Source organism: Neolamprologus brichardi, chromosome 3 (genome assembly GCF_056152115.1).
Source record: "Neolamprologus brichardi isolate AB-2024 chromosome 3, ASM5615211v1, whole genome shotgun sequence".
Classification (NCBI taxonomy): Eukaryota; Metazoa; Chordata; class Actinopteri; order Cichliformes; family Cichlidae; genus Neolamprologus; species Neolamprologus brichardi.
In genome coordinates this window covers 8,235,531-8,256,350 of record NC_142106.1, presented here as the reverse complement: position 1 = coordinate 8,256,350, position 20,820 = coordinate 8,235,531, and the positions used below count along the sequence as shown (strand labels likewise).

Below are 20,820 nucleotides of genomic sequence, written 5' to 3'. Positions count from 1 at the left end.
GATGTATATCAACTTGAAATGCTCCCAAAAATGGCACTACAGCAGGTAAAAATATAATATAAGCTCTGGCTGACTTGATTCTATGGTAGGTCTTAAAGGGTTAACAAAAAAAAATCCCCTATGGCCACCTGTCACTTTGGAGGTCCTAGAACAGTGGTTCTTAACCTGGGTTCGATCGAACCCTAGGGGGTAGGTGAGTCGGTCTCAGGGGTTCGGCAGAACCTCCGCTATGACATACACGGCCCAGTAAAAAAAATATATGCATGTCTTGAATTCGAAAAAAATCTTATTGAGTATATGAAACTGGTGGGGTTCGGTACCTGCAAAAAGGTTAAGAACCACTGTCCTAGAAGAATTACTTTACAGTCTTGTGTATTCTAAATTAAAACATAAAATAATTAGAACACCATACATTACAAATTTTCACAATGTTGCAATACAATTGCAAGAAAATACCAGTTAGTAGAGGCCAACCAGGCTTCTGTAGGATAGCTCACTGAACTAAGCGTGATTATTAAACATGGGCCTCACAGCCTATATGATCACGCCCAAACCTTGCGATAATAGCAGTGCAACAAAAACATGTTCTTTGTGTCACGATAAACATGTCTCCTACATAAGATAGAATGCACCTATATAATATTGTCCAAAGAAATGTACAAGCAAGAACATTTTAACTGCTAGAACCAACTATTAACCTTCTTTATACATAAGCCATTTCCGGGACTCTTAGGCAGTGATATGTAGGGCAGTCAGTGGCTTTTTCCCTTTTAGATTGTTGTAGGCAACTGATTACTTTCTATCTGAGGTTTCACCTTGAAGCTTCATAGGTATTGTTGTCACTGAGGAGCATAGTAATGTTTATTTGCTCTGTTTCTTTTTGTCAGGGATGTGTGTATATACTTTATGTGTCCCAGCTGAGTAACAGGAGCAGAAGAGGCTGGTAGAGCAACAGAGGAACAATTTCAGCCATTTGGACTCAGCTCAGCCACTACAGAGGAAACAATGACTTCAACACAAAAAGTGAGAAAAACATCACAGTTACACTGTTATTGAAACTGTGTGCACAGTTGGTTGGTTTTTAAAAACACGTTAACAGCAGCATTATCTTTTGCATCCTGGGCTCCTCCATATATATAGAATCTACATTCAAAATCAAAAACCACAGCAGTTACAAGAAAATACAAACATGATATTTTATCTACACACATTGAAACAACAATATCATCATTTAAACTCACATTTTTTTATGAGTAAAATGATTTTCTCCGCTGATCAATATTTCTTCAATAATGTCATTTTAATTACAACTCCCATTGTAGCACATCATTGTAATGTGATACTATAACCAGAATGTGGTGGAAACACACCAACAATGTGTTTGTTGTCACATTAAATTCCACTAACGTTTCAGTTTGTTCCATGACTGCATTTCACTCACTGCCTCTGTTTGTATCTCTGTCACTGCAGGACCAACATGAGGCGAAAAGTCAGCACTCTCAGGAGGCCGGCAAACCTCACAGAAAAAAGGGAGAGAAAACATACAGCTGTGATCAGTGTGGGAAGGATTTTACCCGGGCTGGAGAATTAAAAAGACACCAACTCTTCCATAGTGGAGTTAAAGCGTACAGCTGTGACTTGTGTGGCAAGTCTTTTACCCTGGCTCAAAGCTTAAAGACACACCGACTCATCCACAGTGGAGTTAAAGCGTATAGCTGTGACTTGTGTGGAAAGTCTTTTACCCTGGCTCAAAACTTAAAAACACACCAACTCATCCACAGTGGAGTTAAAGCGTATAGCTGTGACTTGTGTGGAAAATCTTTTACTCTGGCTGGAGGTCTAAAAAAACACAAAGTCATCCACAGTGAAGTTAAACCTTACAGCTGTGAGTTGTGTGGAAAGTCTTTTACTCAGGCTGGAGGTTTAAAAATACACCAACTCATCCACAGTGGAGTTAAACCTTACAGCTGTGACTTGTGTGGAAAGTCTTTTACCCGGGCTGGATGCTTAAAAACACACAGACTCATCCACAGTGGAGTTAGACCGTACATTTGTGACTTGTGTGGAAAGTCTTTTACTCTGGCTCAAAACTTAAAAACACACCAACTCATCCACAGTGGAGTTAAAGCACACTACTGTCACTTGTGTGGAAAGTCTTTTAATCAAGCCCAAAACTTAAAAACACACCAACTCATCCACAGTGGAGTTAAACCTCACAGGTGTGACTTGTGTGGAAAGTCTTTTGCCCTGGCTGATAGCTTAAAAACACACCAACTCATCCACAGTGGAGTTAAAGCATTCAGCTGCAACTTGTGTGGAAAGTCTTTTACCCATCGTCAAGGCCTAAAATCACACCATATCATCCACAGTGGAGTTAAAGCACACAGCTGTGAGTTGTGTGGTAAGGCTTTTGCTCAAAATAGCGACTTACAGAGGCATCTAGTTACCCACTCTGGAATTAAGGCCTACAGCTGCGACTTTTGTGGAAAAAGGTTCAGTGAAAAAAAGTACCGAAATATTCACCTACGGATTCACACTGGAAATGATGTTTACTGCTGTGATCAGTGTGGGAAACCATTTACAACAGATGCACAGTTACAACAACACATGTTTAGCCACACTGAGGAGAGACCTTACAAATGTGACCTGTGTCAGAAGACTTTTAAAGCTCCACATCACCTGAAAAAACACCAACAGATCCACACCAGAAATTAACTCTACAAGTGCAGTTACTGTGAGGATGTGTTTATGTTTTATCTTGTAATTGTAACCCGAGTTTTTGGAACAAGTTTGATCAGTAAACTTATGGAATTATACTGAATGAACTGTTTGGAAAAATGAGGAGGCATTTTCACCCAGTAAGCTGAGTGTTATAATGTAAACAGTGAAATGCAATTGGATATTGGCAGAGTTGACTTATACTGTCTTTGCATAGAAGCAGAGTGATAAAGATGGATCCAGTTCTCAGCCCTGTCGTCACTGTGGTGGTGGGAAAGCGTTTCTCTGTGGCCTTTGTGGAAAAACCTTCAATCATCAACGGGACTTTAAGCCATGTCAACGTAGACACACTGGAGACAAAATGAACTACTGCAAAGAATGTGGGAGAGGCTTCCACACACCAAGTACATTAAAAATGCATGAACTCTTCCACAGCGGGGTCAAAAAGTACATCTGTGACCAGTATGGGTCATCCTTCACCACTGCACGTGAGCTTAAAGAAAAAGCAATAAGCGAATCCACAAAGAAGAGACACCATACAACTGCAGACACTGTGACAAAAGCTTCTCACAATCAGGTCATCGTAACAAACATGAATGTACTCACATGGAAGTGAACTTCAGCTGTGACCCCAAGCTGTACATAAACTGTTTCACTGTTACCAATGTGCATTCACTTCATTATCTGCTCTGTGCAAACATCAGCCTGATTATTCAGGACTGAAATCATTGGATCACAATGAATCTGAAGAGAGAGAAAGATCCTCTTCTGGTTTCAGGGTTGGACTTTAAAACCTTGAGATCAGGCTCCACCGAGTTCAGATGGAATCTCATGTAAAGAGTGTCAGCTGATGTCACATTTGGATCTGGTGAGGTAGCTCTGATTTCTGGACTTGCAGTGAATAATCCTGAAAGTTACATTTAGGAAGCTGCATGTATAGATAAGAATAAGAATAACTTTATTTATCCCGAGGGAAATTCTTTTGTCATGTACATGCTCAAAGCAGCAGGAGAGACAGAGGAACAGATGAATAAGATATAAGATATACAATATATACAATAAGAATAGTAGTGTACAGTAATATACAGTAGGATAGTGCAAGACATAGTATCGGATAACTAACGATGTAATATATATAACTATATCCTGGTGAATAAATAACTTAACTATCAGTGCAGGCGATTCTAGAAAGTGACAAAGTACTGTGCAATAGAATAAAGGGAGTAGCAGCGTATGATGGGGGGATGAAACAAATATTCAATAAGGTACTGTTGGGTAATATTACACGGTCTGAAAGGGAACAGAATAACATTGGTAATCGTCTCAGGAAAATTACCTACAGAGTGAGGAAGTCTTACAGTCTTATTGCCACTGGCACAAAGGATTTACTGTGGCGGTCAGTTCTGCATTTCGGGGCAATGAGTCTTTTGCTGTGTTTGCTCTGATGGTCCATCATGGGAGCGTGCATGGGGTGGGAGGGGTTGTCCATGATAGAAACAAGCTTTTTTTAGCATTCTCTTTTCAGACACCTCTTTTTCAGACACCTCCTCCAGGTTCTCAAGTTTGTTCAGCCTTTTGGCATCAGCTGTCCTCACCCCACTTCCCCAGCACACAGCTGCAAAGAACATGACGCTCTCCAACACCGAGTGATAGAACATGGTCAGCATTTTCCTACCAACATTGAAGGACCTGAGTCGCCTCAGTAGGAAAAGCCAACTCTGCCCTTTTTTGAAGATAGCATTGGTGTTCTTGGTCCAGTCCAGTTTACAGTCCAAGTGTACCCCCAGGTACCAGTAGTCCTCAACTATCTCCACATCAGCCCCTCTGATGATGACAGGGTTAGGAGGAGGAGCCTGCTTCCTAAAGTCCATAATCAGTTCCTTTGTCTTTGTGATGTTAAGTTGTAGGTGGTTTAGCTCACACCACTCGACGAAGCTGTCGACCACACTCCTGTACTCCTCCTCCTGTCCATCCCACAGCCCAGAAATTCTCGGATGACTCTGCCCACAGGCAGAGTCATCTGAGAATTTAAGCAGATGGCATGACTGAGACTTGTACCTGAAGTCAGATGTGTAGAGAGTGAAGAGGAAGGGTAATAGGACCGTCCCCTGCGGCGCACCTGTGCTGCTCAGGATGTTATCTGAGCGGGAGCTCTTCAGTTGGACATGCTGTCGTCGACTTGTTAAATAGTCCGTAATCCAACCAACCACTGGGGCATCCACCTGCATTTCTGTGAGCTTATTCCACAGCTGTGATGGTCTGATTGTGTTAAAAGCACATGACCCTCACAGTGCTCCCAACAATGTCCAGGTGAGAATAAGCCTGGTCCAGCAGGTAGATGATGGCATCCTCCACGCCGATACAAGGTTGATAAGCAAACTGCAGGGGGTCCAGCCAAGGCTCCACCAGAAGACGCAGATGTTTCAGGATGAGTCTCTCCAGCGTCTTCATGACATGTGAGGTCAGAGCCACTGGCCTGTAGTCACCGGGGGTCGATGGGTTGATCTTTTTAGGGACAGGAAGCAGGCAGGATGTCTTCCAGAGTGATGGGACTCTCTGCATTTCCAGACTCATGTTGAAGAACTGTTGTAGAACTCCAGACAGCTGGGAAGCACAGCACCTGAGGGCCCTGGGACTGACACCATCAGGGCCAGCAGCTTTGCTGGAGTGGAGTCTGCCCAATTCTTTTTTGATGTCATCTGCTGAGAGGGACAGGGTGAGACAGTCTGAGGGGGCAGGAGAGGGGGGAGGCGAAAGGAGAAGATGGGAATAGCTGGGTGTGGAGACAGGAGACGCAGGGCAGTCAAACCTATTGAAGTGCAGATTAAGGTTGTTAGCACTTTTGACGTCCCCATCCATCCCAACACCACTCTTTTGTCTCAGGTCCGTGATTCCATTCCACACCTCCCTGGTGTTGTTTTCCTGCAGTTTGCTTTCCAGCCTCCGTCTGTAGGACTCTTTACTCTCTGCAATCTTGGCTTTCAGCTCCTTCTGCACCAGTTTCAGCTGAGCTCTGTAACCATTTTTGAAAGCTTTTTTTCTTGTTTAAGGTTGCTTTGATGTCTTTGGTAACCCAGGGTTTATTGTTGGGGAAGCACAGAATGGTTTTTTTGGGGACCACAGTGTCCACACAGAATTTGATATAATCTGTTACACAGCCTGTCAGATTGTCAATATTGTCCTGATTGGAATCACAAAGAACATCCCAGTCAGTTGACTCAAATCACCCCTGCAGAGTCTCTTCTGACTCCCTTGTCCATGTCGGAAGAGACTTGTGACATTACCAATAAGTTTGATGTGTCACCTGGCCCTCTTCCTATTGAAAAATGAAAAGTTGTGTCCAAGATGGCCAACTTCTAAATGGCCACCATGGTCACCACCCATCTTAAGGAGTTTGCCCCCTCACATATACTAATGTGCTACAAACAGGACTTTAATATCACCAACCATTCCCATGTTATTGCGGTGTATCCATATAAATGGCCCACCCTGTATATCAAGTTCTTTTTCCTTTGAGGGGTTTTAATTCTCTAAAATGTTATCCCTGTTACATTTTAATCTTTGTTCCCCTAGGACACAGTAGTGTTTAGTAGTTGTACTTGTTACTGTATTATTAAAGTTATAGGAATGTCTTCTTCTTTCTTTTTTTTTTATACAAAGCTAATATTGTATCAAAATTACAGATATGGATATGTATATCAATTTCTTTTTATTTGAACTTTCTTAGTCTTTCCAAAAATTTTCTTCATTCATTTAACCTCGATTAAATTTAAATCCTTCATTCATATTTAATTTGTTGCTGTGATAATCCCTTCTCTTAAATCCTTTTCTCCCAAAACTGCAAATAATTTTACAGCAGTCTCTCTCAAAACTTCCAAAATGAACTAAATCTGTCAACCTGCTTTGAAACAACCCCTGCTATGACTTTATGTTCAGAAATAAGAGACTTAAGCTAAACTGGTTTTGGCCTGTACTTCCATGTAATACCAGTTTGTACCAGAAGATGGAGGTGTGAGTCAGGGCAACCTTTCTTTAATTAGGCAAAGAACACATTCTTATTCACACAACAGAAATGTTGAAGCAAAACAGCAGCACGCATCTGGACCATTTTAAAGATCACAGGTGACTACTTTTAGTTCATTCAAATTCTATTAAACCTCTATTTTTGGCTCCTCCTTTAACTTTAGTGTATTTACTGTGTCCTTGAAGTCCACATCTTGTTTTGCAGCTGTTTTCTTGTTGATTTGAAGTTTGTATTATGAAATCCTGATAATGTTAAAGCATTAGTTATATTTGATGAACTCTGTGTAAAGTTTATCTTATTAAACAGTTTGTTGTGAAAAATAAAGAAATGGTCTCACAACAAGTAGTGTGACCCATGATTTCAGATTCAAAGTAATTTAACTGTTTTCAGTCGTACATGTGGAAGTTTATCACAGGAGGAGATTGGGCTGTTCTCCACGCACACTGAACAGGGTTCCTGCAGCTCATTAAAAACTCTGAAATGATCTTCAAGGACAAAAATTTTGATTTTTCTCAAAAACGTGCTGTGGGCATGAAGTTTTCAGACAGTGTGTTTAAGAGTTATTGTGGTTAACATCTCACACATTCCAATAAATCAGATGTTCCTGTATTGCAACAGTGGTTTGCAGATGTATTCTCCCTCCTGCCTGTCTGCAGGACTCTCATGGAGCACCACTTTGAAATGCGGCCTGGCGTGAAAGTATGTTTATGGCCCTACATGTTGCCTGAGCACAATAGATAAATTGTGCAAAAAGAATTGGCTAAAATGGAGAAAATGCTGTTGCCTTAGGAGGAAATGAGGATTTGTTCCTCAGTGTTTGGTCTCCTATGCCTATCTGTTTGCCAGCTGATTGGTCCCAGCTGTTGAGAGGGGCCGGTTGTCCTTAAGGTGCTTCCAGGTAATTAAGAAGTGAGCGCACGGTTTTATATGGTACTGTGATGATTAATGTTCCCTGTAATTTTTCATGTGTTTGAGCGAACGCACAAACTCCCTGAGCAATCCCTTGTGATCCCACTGTGAGCAACAGCAGACGTGTTCACACCAGTTTTGAATCCATCCAAGTTACATGGTTTATTAAAATAATCATATTACAGCATTTACAATTATGTTAGACTACTTTTAATTATCTGCTTTAGCCCACAATCTTATTCATGACTTGTGTAATATGTTAATGCTATTGGAAGTAAAAATAACTTTAACTCCAATTTTGAAAGCACAACTTTTTTTTTAAATAAAGCTCTGACCTGTATAATAACTCAATGGTCTGGGAGAGAGTCCTGTAACTCTCTGTTTGCAAAATACAGTATGTAAAGACCAATGCTGGACAATTAATTATATAGTTATATAAAGTTACTGAGTTTTGCAAAGAACAATGTTTTTGCAGCTGTTTACCTAAAAATGCAGCCAATACATTTTTTTAAACAAACTATTTAGAGAATAATCAGGTGTTCTGCATCAAATCTGATGCCACACAAATTATTTGTGCCACTCCAAAAGAAATAATTTCTGTCCACTATGAGATAAAGGAGGAAATCAAAAGCCTGATACCTGCAGTACTGACAACAGGGGATGTATCACTCCTGTAACATTCAGCAGTTGCCTCATTGTTCTGACACACACAACAAAACTATTGACTACACTACACACTAACTACACAAGATTTGCGCTAAATGTCGCAAATCTCTCACATCTCAAAACACAGCCCTCACTCCTAAAACTTCCTCCCATTTCTTTTTTTTAAATTTATGTTTTATTAGTTTTCTTATTTATACAACATGTACAACAAATTCAAACTGTTCACTGTGGGGGGGAAAGCAAAGCAAAGCAAAACAACAACAAAAGAGACAAACGGACCAAAACAAAAACAAACAAAACAAACAAACCAAGAAATACAATGACATTATACAAAATCGGGCCTCCCATTTTGTACATATTTCAACCATTTCAACCAATATTCTTCAAATGAGTCCGCCTGCCACTTTAGCCTAAAGGTTATTCTTTCCATGACAAAAATAGTATATATCACATCAATCCATTCATCTATAGTAGGAGTATCCTCTTTAAGCCAAAGGCGAGTTATGGCCTTTTTACCGACAGCACACTGAACAAATATTTATCCGGTTTGCATAGATCAAGACTCTTTAGGTTGCCTAGGTACAATAATGCAAAATGAAATTGTATTTTCTTTTGGAAGATTGTTTCCATGACCTTGTGTATTTCCTTCCAAAATGGAACCACACGGGAACATTCCCAAAAAATGTGGAAATGATTTGCTGTTGCATGTCCACAATGCCTCCAGCATGTATTGTATGTATTCTGAGAATAATTGGATTTTTGAGCTGGGGTAATAAAATAACTAATTACATTCTTCCAAATGAATTCCCTCCATGAGGGGGAGCTTGTTACTGACCACTGCTGCCTACAGATCCCATCCCATTCCTCTCCTGTTAGGGATAGATTGCTCTGTTTCCCATCTTGCTTTAACATATCTTGTATCATGACCTCGTAGATTGATCAGTGAACAATATAATTTGGAAATAATTCTTTGATAGGGTCCATCTCTATATGCATTCTCGAATATATGTATATATAATATCTTCATTCCCAGTCGATAACTGAGGTTTTTTTAGCTTTTTATTCAGGAAGTCCCTCCGTTGCAAGTATCTAAAAAAAATCTTGATTTCGCAACCCAAACTTTTTCTTAAGGTCCTGGAAACTCATCACTTTTCCATTTTTCAACAAGTTACTGTATGTGGTGAGACCTTTATTTGCCCATGTTTTGAATGTCGAGTTGATCTTACTAGACAAAAATTCTGGGTCATATGCAAACCATTTAAGGAATCCAGCCCTCTGGATTAATTGATACTTTTTAAGTACTCTTTCCCATATCTTTATTGAACTTACTATCCAAGGGTTGCCCGGGTCTCCCAGGAGTGGTAACTCTGAAGGATCTATCAGTGCCCCGACAGGGAAATTACCTCCCAAGGACAATTCCACTTCCTTCCATCTCGAACAGTATCCAGGTTTACACCAGCCCACCAGATTTCTTATTTGTGTTGCCCTGTAGTAGTCCTGTAGGCAAGGGAGGCCTAATCCTCCTTTATCCTTGGAAAGCTGAAGTATTTTGAACTTAACTCTTGGCTTTTTACCCGCCCATATAAATCTTGAGAGGATCCTATCCCATTCTACAAAGTAGATGGTAATGACAATTTGCATAATTAAGATTAAGGAACTGACCTCCCAGCTTATTGTTCCTTCAGTGGGCTCGTTTCAGTCATTATGAAAGAAAGCTAGAAAGCTCTAGCCGATCCAGGAGAGAAGGACAACCGCTGCCCAAGCGAAAACCTGTAGTGATCCCATATGTGTCAGGAGTATCGGAGCAGTTGAGAGGCATTTTTTCTGAACTCTGGTCTCTGGCTTTTAAACCCCCAAAATACGCTGCACCAAAAATTGGTCCACCCCAAGGATTGGGTCCCCCGAAACAAACAGAGTAACATAGTGTACGTTGTTAAGTGCCAGGAGGATTGCCTGAATTGGTACATCGGGGAAACCAAACCACCTCTGGCGAAGCGGATGGCACAACACAGAAGAGCTACCTCGTCAGGCCAGGACTCTGCAGTCTATTTACACCTACAGGCCAGTGGACACTCTTTCAATGATGAGGATGTACACATCCTGGACAGGGAGGAACGCTGGTTTGAGCGCGCAGTCAAAGAGGCCATTTACTTGAAAAGGGAAAGACCATGGAGGAGGGGGCCTAAGGGTACATCTTTCGCCATCTTACAATGCTGTGATTGCAGCCATTCCCCAAATCTCTGTGAATGGTACTCATGGCCATTGATCAGTGGTCTTTGATCAGTGGGTTTTGGTCAGTGGGTGTTGATCAATGGTCATGAGAATTAAGATTAAGGAACTGACCTCCCAGCCCATTGTTCCTTCAGTGGGCTGGATTTAGTTATTATGCAAATGTACTGTTTATAAGATTGGAGAGACCTGCAGTCAGCTGAGACTGAAGAAGTCACTTGGATGAGTGACGAAACATTTCTCCCACAAAACGCTACGTCTGGAAGAAAAGAATCAACTTTTGGAAACTAAATGCCATGTTTTGATTGGTCGACATGGTACATTTTTTGATCAATGGAAAAGGGTGGGGGTGTTTTGGTTCCGTCTTTGCTCGCAGGCGGAGAGTGCTTTCAAGCCTTTTTCCTTATAAAACGCAGTTTTTACAGTTTCTTCCCGCAGTAAATATAAACAATGGTAGTATTCAGGAAGAAAACCAAACATTGCATATATTTTTTATCATAACTCTGGTTTTACGTGGCCTATCAACACAATTGAAAAACTGGTATAAAGTCCACACTTTTGGCGTTAACGTGGCTTCACTCCACATCAGCCACGCCGCTTTGCTAGCTAAAACACCGGTGTCGGCACATAAGGACGCTGTCATAGCGTGTCAACGACGTTGATTAGCTGCACATATACGAATGTGAATTGCGTGATTGGCTGGACTATGGGATAAGGTGGCATCGTTCTAATCCCATACTGGAGCAACCAGTCACTGACTAACACTGCAAAACAGAATTGTTAACGTATTTACTTTAATTTCAGTTCAGGTTAGAATTTTATTTTGTGTGCATGGCAGATTTTTCTGCGCAGAGACCGTGCCAGCAGTGCGTAATTGAGCACGCGCACATGCACAGCTAAGAGGGAACATTGGTTATGATTATCACAAAGTGAACAAGGTCTCATGGTGTGATAGTTATCCCATGCCCTGGGTTGACCTGGACTGGTTAAGCACTGCTTATTTTTTTATGATGCTGGATTTAACCAACGCTTACTGGAAGATTCCCCTTTCTGCATAGTCCAAAGACAAAAACAGCCTTCTCTACTCTGTATGGTACCAATTCGTCACACTTCTGTTTGGCTTGTTTGAAGCCCCGGCCATTTTTCAGCACCTCATGGAGTGGTAGCTGGTTCCTCACATTGCATATGCTGTTTCCTGCCTGGATGATGTTGTTGTGGCACCCCTGTGAAGGAATGGCCACATTAATATTATTTGGTGTAAAACATTGTATTATGGGACATTTTTTATTGTACGGCCTGTTCCGGTGACCACGATAGCTAACATGGTTAACCGACCACCAGTTGCAGGCACAACTAGTCAGACTGGCCAACCCAGCTCTATCCCTGATATCACTAACGCTGAGCTGCAGGAGATGTTAAATAGCTATGAGGAGCTTGGTAAAAGATCTATACAAGGTGTAATGGTCCCCACTGAACAGCAGTGTTGGGTAAGTTACTTTAAATTAGTAACTTGGTTACATTACTAGTTACTATCAAAAGTAACTCAGTTACACGCACACTCATCTATAATTGACTGACACAGGATTCTCTTCCAGAAACTCTAAACCCACCGGCACAATGTACATTTCAAATTCCTTTAATTTTAAATATGTTTATATTGTCTATTCTGTAAAATAGTCAGTTTGTATATTCTTATTTAATTCACTTTATGTACAGAATCTAAGTCGCATAAGTGTGAGTAAAAGCATTTGGAAATGTGACAGTTTCTTTGATGCTGGAAGGAAAGCTTTTACATTCTCGAACACGGACATAAAAATAGCAAAACAAGTAAAACCAGTGTAATATTTCACTTTTTCCGTATCATCCTTCAAAAAGTTTTCATTTAGCTCTGTCTTGTCCAACTTTGATTTAAGCTTTCTGTTCTCCTCCAGCAGCCGGTTTATTTCTGCTCTGCTCTGTACACAGCGCACACAATCATTTGTCAGTCTTTGATCTTCTGTCTGTTTCTCTCTGATATCACTGTTTTCTGCATCTGCACCCATTACCTCTGCTTCTACTTGTCCAAGACAAATTTGGCCCTCAGCCAAAATAACAAGGTTGTTATGGAGTTGCTCTTCTGTGGTGTCCATCTCTGGCTGCTCTCCTGTGTTGTCCATCTCTGGCTGCTCTCCTGTGGTAACTTCTGCTGGGGCTTCACCTTCACATTCTGCAGCTCCATTGTGAAAGCCTGTCCAATAAAAAGAGTGCAAATACACAAGGGAATTTAAAAGTGGTTTATACATTAAGGCAGTATGAATACTCAAATGTTTGTGTTAATTGACTAAGATCAACTTTTAAAATAAGAGATTGTGGTTGGGGGTGCGGTTGTTGTTTACCTCCTACTAGTGCTTTTTTTTGTTGCCGTTGTGTTCGCCTCCTGTGACGGTCTGAATGTGATGTTCGGATTTCGGAGTGCCCCATGTGTAGCGTTGGTACCCAGTCTGGATTTGTTTGATCCATTTCATAAGCAGGCTTCCCTACAGTTGTGCAAAAGAATTAGCGAATCTTTACATAGCACATATATCTGCAAAGTCACTCCATTCATGTTTGATCGCAATTTCTATAACTTCCGAGACCACCAACGATAATATTATTCAGCTATAAAGTGTGATATGAACATATCTAGCACTTACCGGAATGAAAATGTCTGGAGCACACCAAGTGATATGGGGAGATGGAACAGAACTTGATATCAGCTCGTCTCACGGCTGCTATCCAGGCTCGACGCCTTCGTTTGGTAACATCCGATACATGAGCTCCTTGATATTGCTTCCAGGTTGGGAAAGCATAAAAAGACAACCCAAGCTTATTACCGTGCCGATCGTAAGATTGAACATTGCAGCCGACCACACAGCAAGTACGAACCATGGCTGTGCTTTCGCTCCTTCGTCGCTTGCGCTTAGACCCCGAAAATGGCGGATCAGGCCAAAATCCTTTCCACGCCCACCCCCGTGACATCACGCTCCAAAGCCCTATCCTCACTTAGTTATGCTGTAATAGACATAGGCTGCCGGGGATTCCCATGGTGCATTGAGTTTTTCCTTTCCAGTCACCTTTCTCATTCACTATGTGTTAATAGACCTCTCTGCATTGAATCATATCTGTTATTAACCTCTGTCTCTCTTTCACAGCATGTCTTTATCCTGTCTTCCTTCTCTCACCCCAACCGGTCGCAGCAGATGGCCGCCACTCCCTGAGCCTGGTTCTGCCGGAGGTTTCTTCCTGTTAAAAGGGAGTTTTTCCTTCCCACTGTCACCAAAGTGCTTGCTCATAGCGGGTCATATGATTGTTGGGTTTTTCTCTGTATCTATGAAGCGCCTTGAGGTGACTTTTGTTGCGATTTGGTGCTATATAAATAAAATTGAATTGAATTGAAAAAAAAAATAAAAATTGAAAAAACAAACAAACAAACAAACAATGAGCACAAGAGTCCAGAGTAAACCAAAAACAGGTCAACACAAAACAAGACTGTTCATGAGTGCACAGGAAAGTCTGGGGGTCGACCCGGAGGTCGACAACACAAGAGCCAAAACTTTTCAGGGGCCGACCGTGCACACGGCAATGGCGGCGACGGGCAAACAGTTCCGGGGGCCGACCATGCACACGGCAACGGCGGCCACAGAGCAGTTCCGGAGACCGACCGTGCACACGGCAACGGCGGCCACAGAGCAGGTCCGGAGGTCGGCCGCGAGGCCAGCGGCGGCGACGAACTCTTTCCGGAGGCCGTCCACAATGGGCATGAAGCCAACCTAGAGGCCTGGAAAATGGCCGCCAGAGGCGAGGCAGAACAGGCCGAGCGGGCTCTGACGGCGGTGTCACAACCGCAGGACCAGACGAGGCAGGACCAGACGAGGCAGGACCAGACGAGGCAGGACCAGACGAGGCAGGACCAGACGAAGGCGGAGCTGAGGCTGGACCAGGCGTGGATGAAGACGGCAGCAGGACAGCTGCGGAACCTGACGGCAGCGGGACGGCTGCGGAACCTGACGGCAGCGGGACCTGACGGCAGCGGGACCTGACGGCAGCGGTGCTGCAGGAGGTGATGTGGATGCAGGCAACGGTGTAGGAGTCACAGGGGATGATTCAGCAGGTGTTGGCTGAACAGACTTCCCCGGACCGTCAGCAGACATGAGGATGTGCTTGCTGGGTCCTCCAGGACCCCCAGCAGACGAGGCGTGGTGCTGGGTGGGCTCCTCAGACCCACCAGCAGACGACACTCGAGGCTGGACGGGCTCCTCAGACCCACCAGCAGACGACACTCGAGGCTCGACGGGTTCTCCCGAACCCCCAGCTGACGACACTTGAGGCTGGATGGGCGACTCGGGCCCTCCAGCAGACGACACTTGAGGCTGGCTGGGTTCTCCCGAACCCCCAGCTGACGACACTTGAGGCTGGACGGGCGACTCGGGCCCTCCAGCTGACGAGGCAAGACGCTGGCTGGGTTCACCTGAACCCCCAGCTAACGTGGCTTGAGACTGGACGGGCTCCTCGGGCCCTCCAGTGGAAACAGACACTGAAGCAGACGGTACGCAGACCTCTGCCAGTGTGGACACTGGCTCGGACTGAGCAGCACAGTGGCTAGACTCATTCAGCAACAGTGGTTTGCAGTCCTCAGAGGGCTGAAAGTGTTCCCCAAGACACTCAGCAGAGGACGGAAGCGGACGGGTGGACTCACTTGAACTCTCAGGGGGGGCTGAGAGCCGAGACTGTTCTGGTGAGTCCTCCGGGTGAGCTGCTGGCGCTGGCATCTTGACCTCTAGGGGTCCAGAGTTGGCTGGTGAGCGACACCCAGCCTCTGGGGAGGCTCTAGAGGGAGCAATTGTCTCAGAGATGGCCAGCTTAAGAGAACCAGCAAAAGTTTGTATGAAGCGTGTTCCCTGCTTGTAATGCGGTGGTGAGGATGAAGACTAAATGAATGAGTGAGTAGGCTGCTGAGCTAGTGGCGACTGAACTGAGGGCAGCGGGCCTGCTGACTGAACTGAGGGCAGCGGGCCCGCTGACTGAACTGGGGGCAGCGTGGCAGCTGACTGAACTGGGGGCAGCGTGGCTGCTGACTGAACTGGGGGCAGCGTGGCTGCTGACTGAACTGGGGGCAGTGTTGCTGCTGACTGAACTGGGGGCAGTGTTACAGGCCTGGCATTTGACTGGGATGGAAGTGAGGATGGGACAATGGAGCGGACACGGTCATAAACATGGAACGAGGGTTCAGAACAGGCAGTCTTAGAGGCTATGGCCATGGGTGAGAAATCAATGTTATCCTCAGTCGAAGCACAAAAAATAGCCCCAGAATAAACAGTCACAAAAGCAACAGAGTCAACAAAAATGTCCCTTTCACTCACCACAGCCGGCTGCTCTGACATTCAGAACTCCGGCTGTGGGGTGCCGCGCCGCCGGCGCGAATGTCGCTTCCTCCATGGAGACGGCTCCGACGGGCCGGGTAACTCCTCATCCGGCGGTATGGATGGCACGTCCTCCGTTGAAGTGAGCGGGCGAGCAGTAGCGGCGGGGGGGTGGAGGTGTAGTTCATGGAGAATGAAGTTTTGCACGAGCGGGTGCAGTGAGTCCAATAGCCAGGGATAATCTGAAATAAGCTGTTGTAGCCTGACTTCCAGAACGTAGAGAAACGCTTCTCCCTCATGCTCAAGCCACAGGTTGATTAATTTTGACACTGAGTCCGTTATGAGCCGTTGAAGCTCCGTGGGTGGGGTGAATGCCGCTGGATCCATATATGGCTGGTCCGTACTGTCACGGCGAGTGAGAAGAGCCGTGTGGAAAAGGAAAAAGAGGATCCAAACGCAGGCAGTCGTGAAGGTGTGAAGGTGATTTATTGAACACGAAATATAGAAAGGCAAACGGCAAAACGGAAAACTAAACTATACTGGGACAACTAAACTACAGAGCATGAACAAGAACACGAACCTGAACATAAAGGAAGGAAGACGATGGTACATGATGGTGATGGCAGGGAACACACGGATGAAACATGGTGGGAACGCTGACGGACCAGCAACTACAATGACAGAGGACACGACTTAAATACACACAGAGAAACACAGGCATTACACACAGGTGGTGGACACTGCTGGGAATAATCAACAAGATGAGACAGAGGGAACCCTACACCAAGACGCAGACCTGACACTGAGAGACAGACAGACAGAGAATGACACATGGAACCTGAACTAAACTAAACGTGAGATACAACCGAGAACAAATCCTTAACATGAATAAACAGAAACATAGAATTCTAATAATCATCATCATTATAATAATAATACTCATAGCGCCCAAAACCACGACAATTATTCAAAAATAAACTAACAATCAAAACTCAAAATACTGGGTTGAAACTGACCCAGAACCGTGACACAAAAACTGTTGTAAGCCACCACCCTTATATCGCCTTTGGGCTGTTGGAGCCTTGACCTGACTTTTAAAAAATAATTGGTAAAAAAACACTATGATGCTGAAAAATTAAAAATAGATATTTGCAAAATTCTGCCTAAATATGTATTTTACCAGGTTAATGCGTGCGGTGGGGTGTGGTCTGCAGCGCCGCTGCAGGGGAGGCGGACGCAACTGAGCCACACCCGCAATCATGCCTCGCTGCCTTTACGTCTGCGCTATCTGTGCTGTTGAGTTGTTGGTGGTGTATGTCGGGCTGTGAGGTGAAAAGCTACAGCCGGCTGCATGCGTACAGCAACCGTGTGTGAAAAGTGGTCAATAAAGAGATGCTGAAAAGCGTGTTCATGCAAACATCATCGGTCTGCCGTGATATGTTTACAATGGGACTTATGCTCCTGAACCTCTGCGCACAGTCTGCTAATCGGGGCTGTACGAAGTCAGTTTACGCAGGACTGTAAGCTGTCATCTGTCAGGCGTGAGCGGTGTTTGTCTTTAACATAGTTCACGGTGGAGAATAGCTGCTGACATAATGTGGATCCGAAGATCCATAATTGGCCTACCTGGGGTTGAAAGTCTCGATAAATGCACGGCGTTTCGGCGGGAATACCGGCTTCCGCGAGTGTGACTCTTATTTTGAGCGGTGAAAAAATAATAGAATATAATTTTATTTTTATATTTCAATATCACAATAATCTTCCAATTTAGAACTACAAGTTAAAAAGAACTAACATAAATAAAATACACTTCAGCTAAATACTAATTTATTTTCCCAAACAACGCGGAGCCGCAGTATAAGGACTAAAGAGCCGCATGCGGCTCTGGAGCCGCAGGTTGCCGACCCCTGGTCTAGCAGGACAAGCACAGAGATGAGTCCACTGTCAGAGGCCATAAGAAGATCATTTGTAACCTTCACTAAAGCTGTTTCTGTGCTGTGATGAGCTCTGAAACCTGACTGAAACTCTTCAAATAAGCCATTCCTCTGCAGATGATCAGTTAGCTGTTTGACAACTACTCTTTCAAGGACTTTTGACATGAAAGGAAGGTTGGAGAATGGCCGATAATTAGCTAAGACTGCTGGGTCTAGACATGGCTTTTTGAGTAAAGGTTTAACTACAGCCAGCTTGAAGGCCTGTGGTACATAGCCGATTATTAAAGATAGGTTGATCATATTTAAGATCGAAGAATTAATTAATGGCAGGACTTCTTTGAGAAGTTTTGTAGGAATGGGGTCTAAAAGACATGTTGATGGTTTGGAGTAAGTAATTATTGAAGTTAACTCAGAAAGATCAATTTGGAGAAAAAGAGTCTAACTTAGCATCAATGGTACTAAAAGTAGCTGTAGATAATATTACATCTGTGGGATTATTATTAGTAATTTTTTCTCTAATGATAAAAATTTTATTTGTGAAGAAGTTCATGAAGTCATTGCTAGTTAACGTTAAAGGGATGGTTGGCTCAAAAGAGCTCTGACTTTTTGTCAGCCTGGCTACAGTGCTGAAGAGAAACCTGGGGTTGTTCTTATTTTCTTCAATCAGTGACGAATAGTAAGATGTTCTGGCTTTGCGGAGGGCTTTCTTATAAAGCAGCAAACTATTTCTCCAGGCTAAATGATGATCCTCTAAATTTGTGACACACCATTTCCTTTCCAGCTTACGAGTTATCTGCTTTAGGCTACGTGTTTGAGAATTATACAACGGTATAAGTATTCTTAAACTTAGTTACAGCGCTTTCAGAAAGACATCTACTGTGATAAAGTCTACTCTCCACTGCTGTGTAATCAAGTATTGTAAATGTAAATGTTATCAGGAAATGATCAGGCAGGAGAGGGTTTTCAGGAAACACTGTTAAATGTTCAGTTTCTATGCCATATGTTAAAACAAGATCTAGAGTGTAATTAAAGTGGTGGGTGGGTTCTTTTACATTTTGAGAGAAGCCAATTGAGTCTAATAACAGATTAAATGCCATGTTGAGGCTGTCATTTTTAGCATCTACATGGATGTTAAAATCACCCACAATAATTATTTTATCTAAGCTGACAGAAACTGTGTGTAAGGCCCAGGTGGACGATAGATGATAACAAGTAAGACTGGTTTCTGAGTTTTACAGCTGGGGTGGACAAGGCTAAGCATCAGGCTTTCAAATGAATTAAAAGTCTGTCTTGGTCTTTTGTTAATTAATAGGCTGTGTTGTCTTCATAGCGCTTGTTAAAAATAACACAGCATCCACTTATGCCTTGCGAGCTACTGCTCCAAATATTTTATTGACACCATTCATTCTGTCACACCACAGACCAGTCTTCTTTTATGTGCTCCCCTGGAGGCATTCATGAGCTTTCTTAAATACAGCGCCCCCTGCTGGTAAACCTTATCATTGCATGAACACCTACATATCAACACATAGGCTGGTGTGAAAAATTGCTGCCACACCGCCCCCTCGGCCTGTGCTTCGAGATTTCTGGTAGATAGAATGACTCGGAGGTGTTGATTCATTTAAACTAACATAATCATGCTGCTACAACCAGGTTTCTGTAAGGCAGAGTAAATCGATTTGTTGATCAATTATTAAGTCATGTACTAACAGAGACTTGGAGGAGAGAGACCTAATATTTAATAATCCACATTTCACTGTTTTACTCTTTGGTTCAGATGTGGATACATTATTGTTCTTTCTTTGTGATAGTTTATGTTTAAATTGTTTATTGCTGGTTATTAGTTTGTTTTTTGTCTGTTTGGGAGCTGACACAGTCTCTATGGAGATGGGTTTTTGGGGGGATAGCAGGAGGAGAGAAGCTGCAGAGAGGCGTGTAAGACTGCAACTCTGCTTCCTGGTCCCAACTCTGGATAGTCGTATTTTGGGGGATTTAATAAATTTGTCCATATTTCTAGAAATGAGAGCTGCTCCATCCAAAGTGGGATCGATACTGTCTCTCCTAACAAGACCAGGTTTATTCCAGAAGGTTTGCCAATTAACTATGAAGCCCACATCATTTCTGGTACACCACTCAGACAGCCAGCAATTTAAGGAGAACATGACGCAGGCTTGGCTTGAAGAAGGATCTGTTCAGAGGTGGGTAGTAACGAGTTACATTTACACTGTTACATTTACTTGAGTAAGTTTTTGAAAGAAATGTACTTTTAAAGTATCTTTTTTGCACAATACTTTTTACTTTTACTTGAGTACATTTGTCAAGAAGAAACGGCACTTTTACTCCCCTAAATTTGCAAAATTTGACTCGTTACTTTTTAAAAAAAATAATTAGTTTAACACATTAGATAACATGCCACCAGTGGAGTTTCCGTTAACTTTTTTACCAATCAGATGTGGCCATGTAGTCACATAACCAGTTTGAAACTGTGTCGGACAGAGCGGCCCAAGCGTTTCAAAGTAGCGGACACACAGAAAGAAGAAACACATGAAAACATGGAAGAGCCAGTTTTCTACGCTAGAGCTGAAGAGGATGAACATCCTTGGCCTCATATACTAAGAATTCTTCTCTTAAAAGCAGTACAAAAGAACAGCTATGTCTTCAGTGTTGGTGTCTTCAGTGAGAGCCAAAACAACAACTTTTAAGCGTAAAACAACTCAACTCGTGTAACCTGAGGAAACGCTAAGTTTTCTGTGAATATCTTTTGAGCTGTGGTTAGCTGGATGTCAGATTTAGTTACAGCAGCTGTGTCGAGCTCGAGCTGCGAGTCATATTGTCGGCGCTACGTTGTAGTGAGATAAGTTTGTGGGTGTTTTGTGCAGCTTCGGCTGTCCTTTTAACTGCTCGCTGGTTAGCTAGTGTGAGCTATAAGCTAACAGCTAGCCTGGTTAATGACGCTAGAGTT

At 43.2% G+C, this 20,820-nt stretch overlaps 4 protein-coding genes across 4 annotated transcripts in view; 2 read left to right on the top strand and 2 right to left on the bottom strand.

The window, feature by feature from the left end:
- The window catches only part of LOC102795448 (uncharacterized), a 47,498-nt gene that overhangs the window by 3,951 nt on the left and 22,727 nt on the right, over positions 1-20,820 (top strand). The window lies entirely within an intron of this gene.
- On the top strand, positions 953-3,270 carry LOC102795168 (uncharacterized). Its single transcript, XM_087832287.1, has 2 exons — positions 953-1,023; positions 1,471-3,270. Exons 1-2 carry the CDS (start codon positions 1,006-1,008, stop codon positions 2,713-2,715), a joined length of 1,263 nt encoding a protein of 420 aa, XP_087688413.1. The 5' UTR covers positions 953-1,005; the 3' UTR covers positions 2,716-3,270.
- On the bottom strand, positions 12,253-13,543 carry LOC148103361 (uncharacterized). Its single transcript, XM_087838099.1, has 3 exons — positions 13,219-13,543; positions 12,922-13,062; positions 12,253-12,773 (listed from the first exon to the last, which is right to left on the bottom strand). Exons 1-3 carry the CDS (start codon positions 13,541-13,543, stop codon positions 12,253-12,255), a joined length of 987 nt encoding a protein of 328 aa, XP_087694225.1.
- LOC148103360 (uncharacterized) lies at positions 14,122-16,223 on the bottom strand. The gene is made up of 6 exons (XM_087838098.1): positions 15,944-16,223; positions 15,538-15,812; positions 14,887-15,492; positions 14,601-14,778; positions 14,408-14,568; positions 14,122-14,334 (listed from the first exon to the last, which is right to left on the bottom strand). The coding sequence occupies exons 1-6, from the start codon at positions 16,221-16,223 to the stop codon at positions 14,122-14,124; spliced, it is 1,713 nt and encodes a 570-aa protein (XP_087694224.1).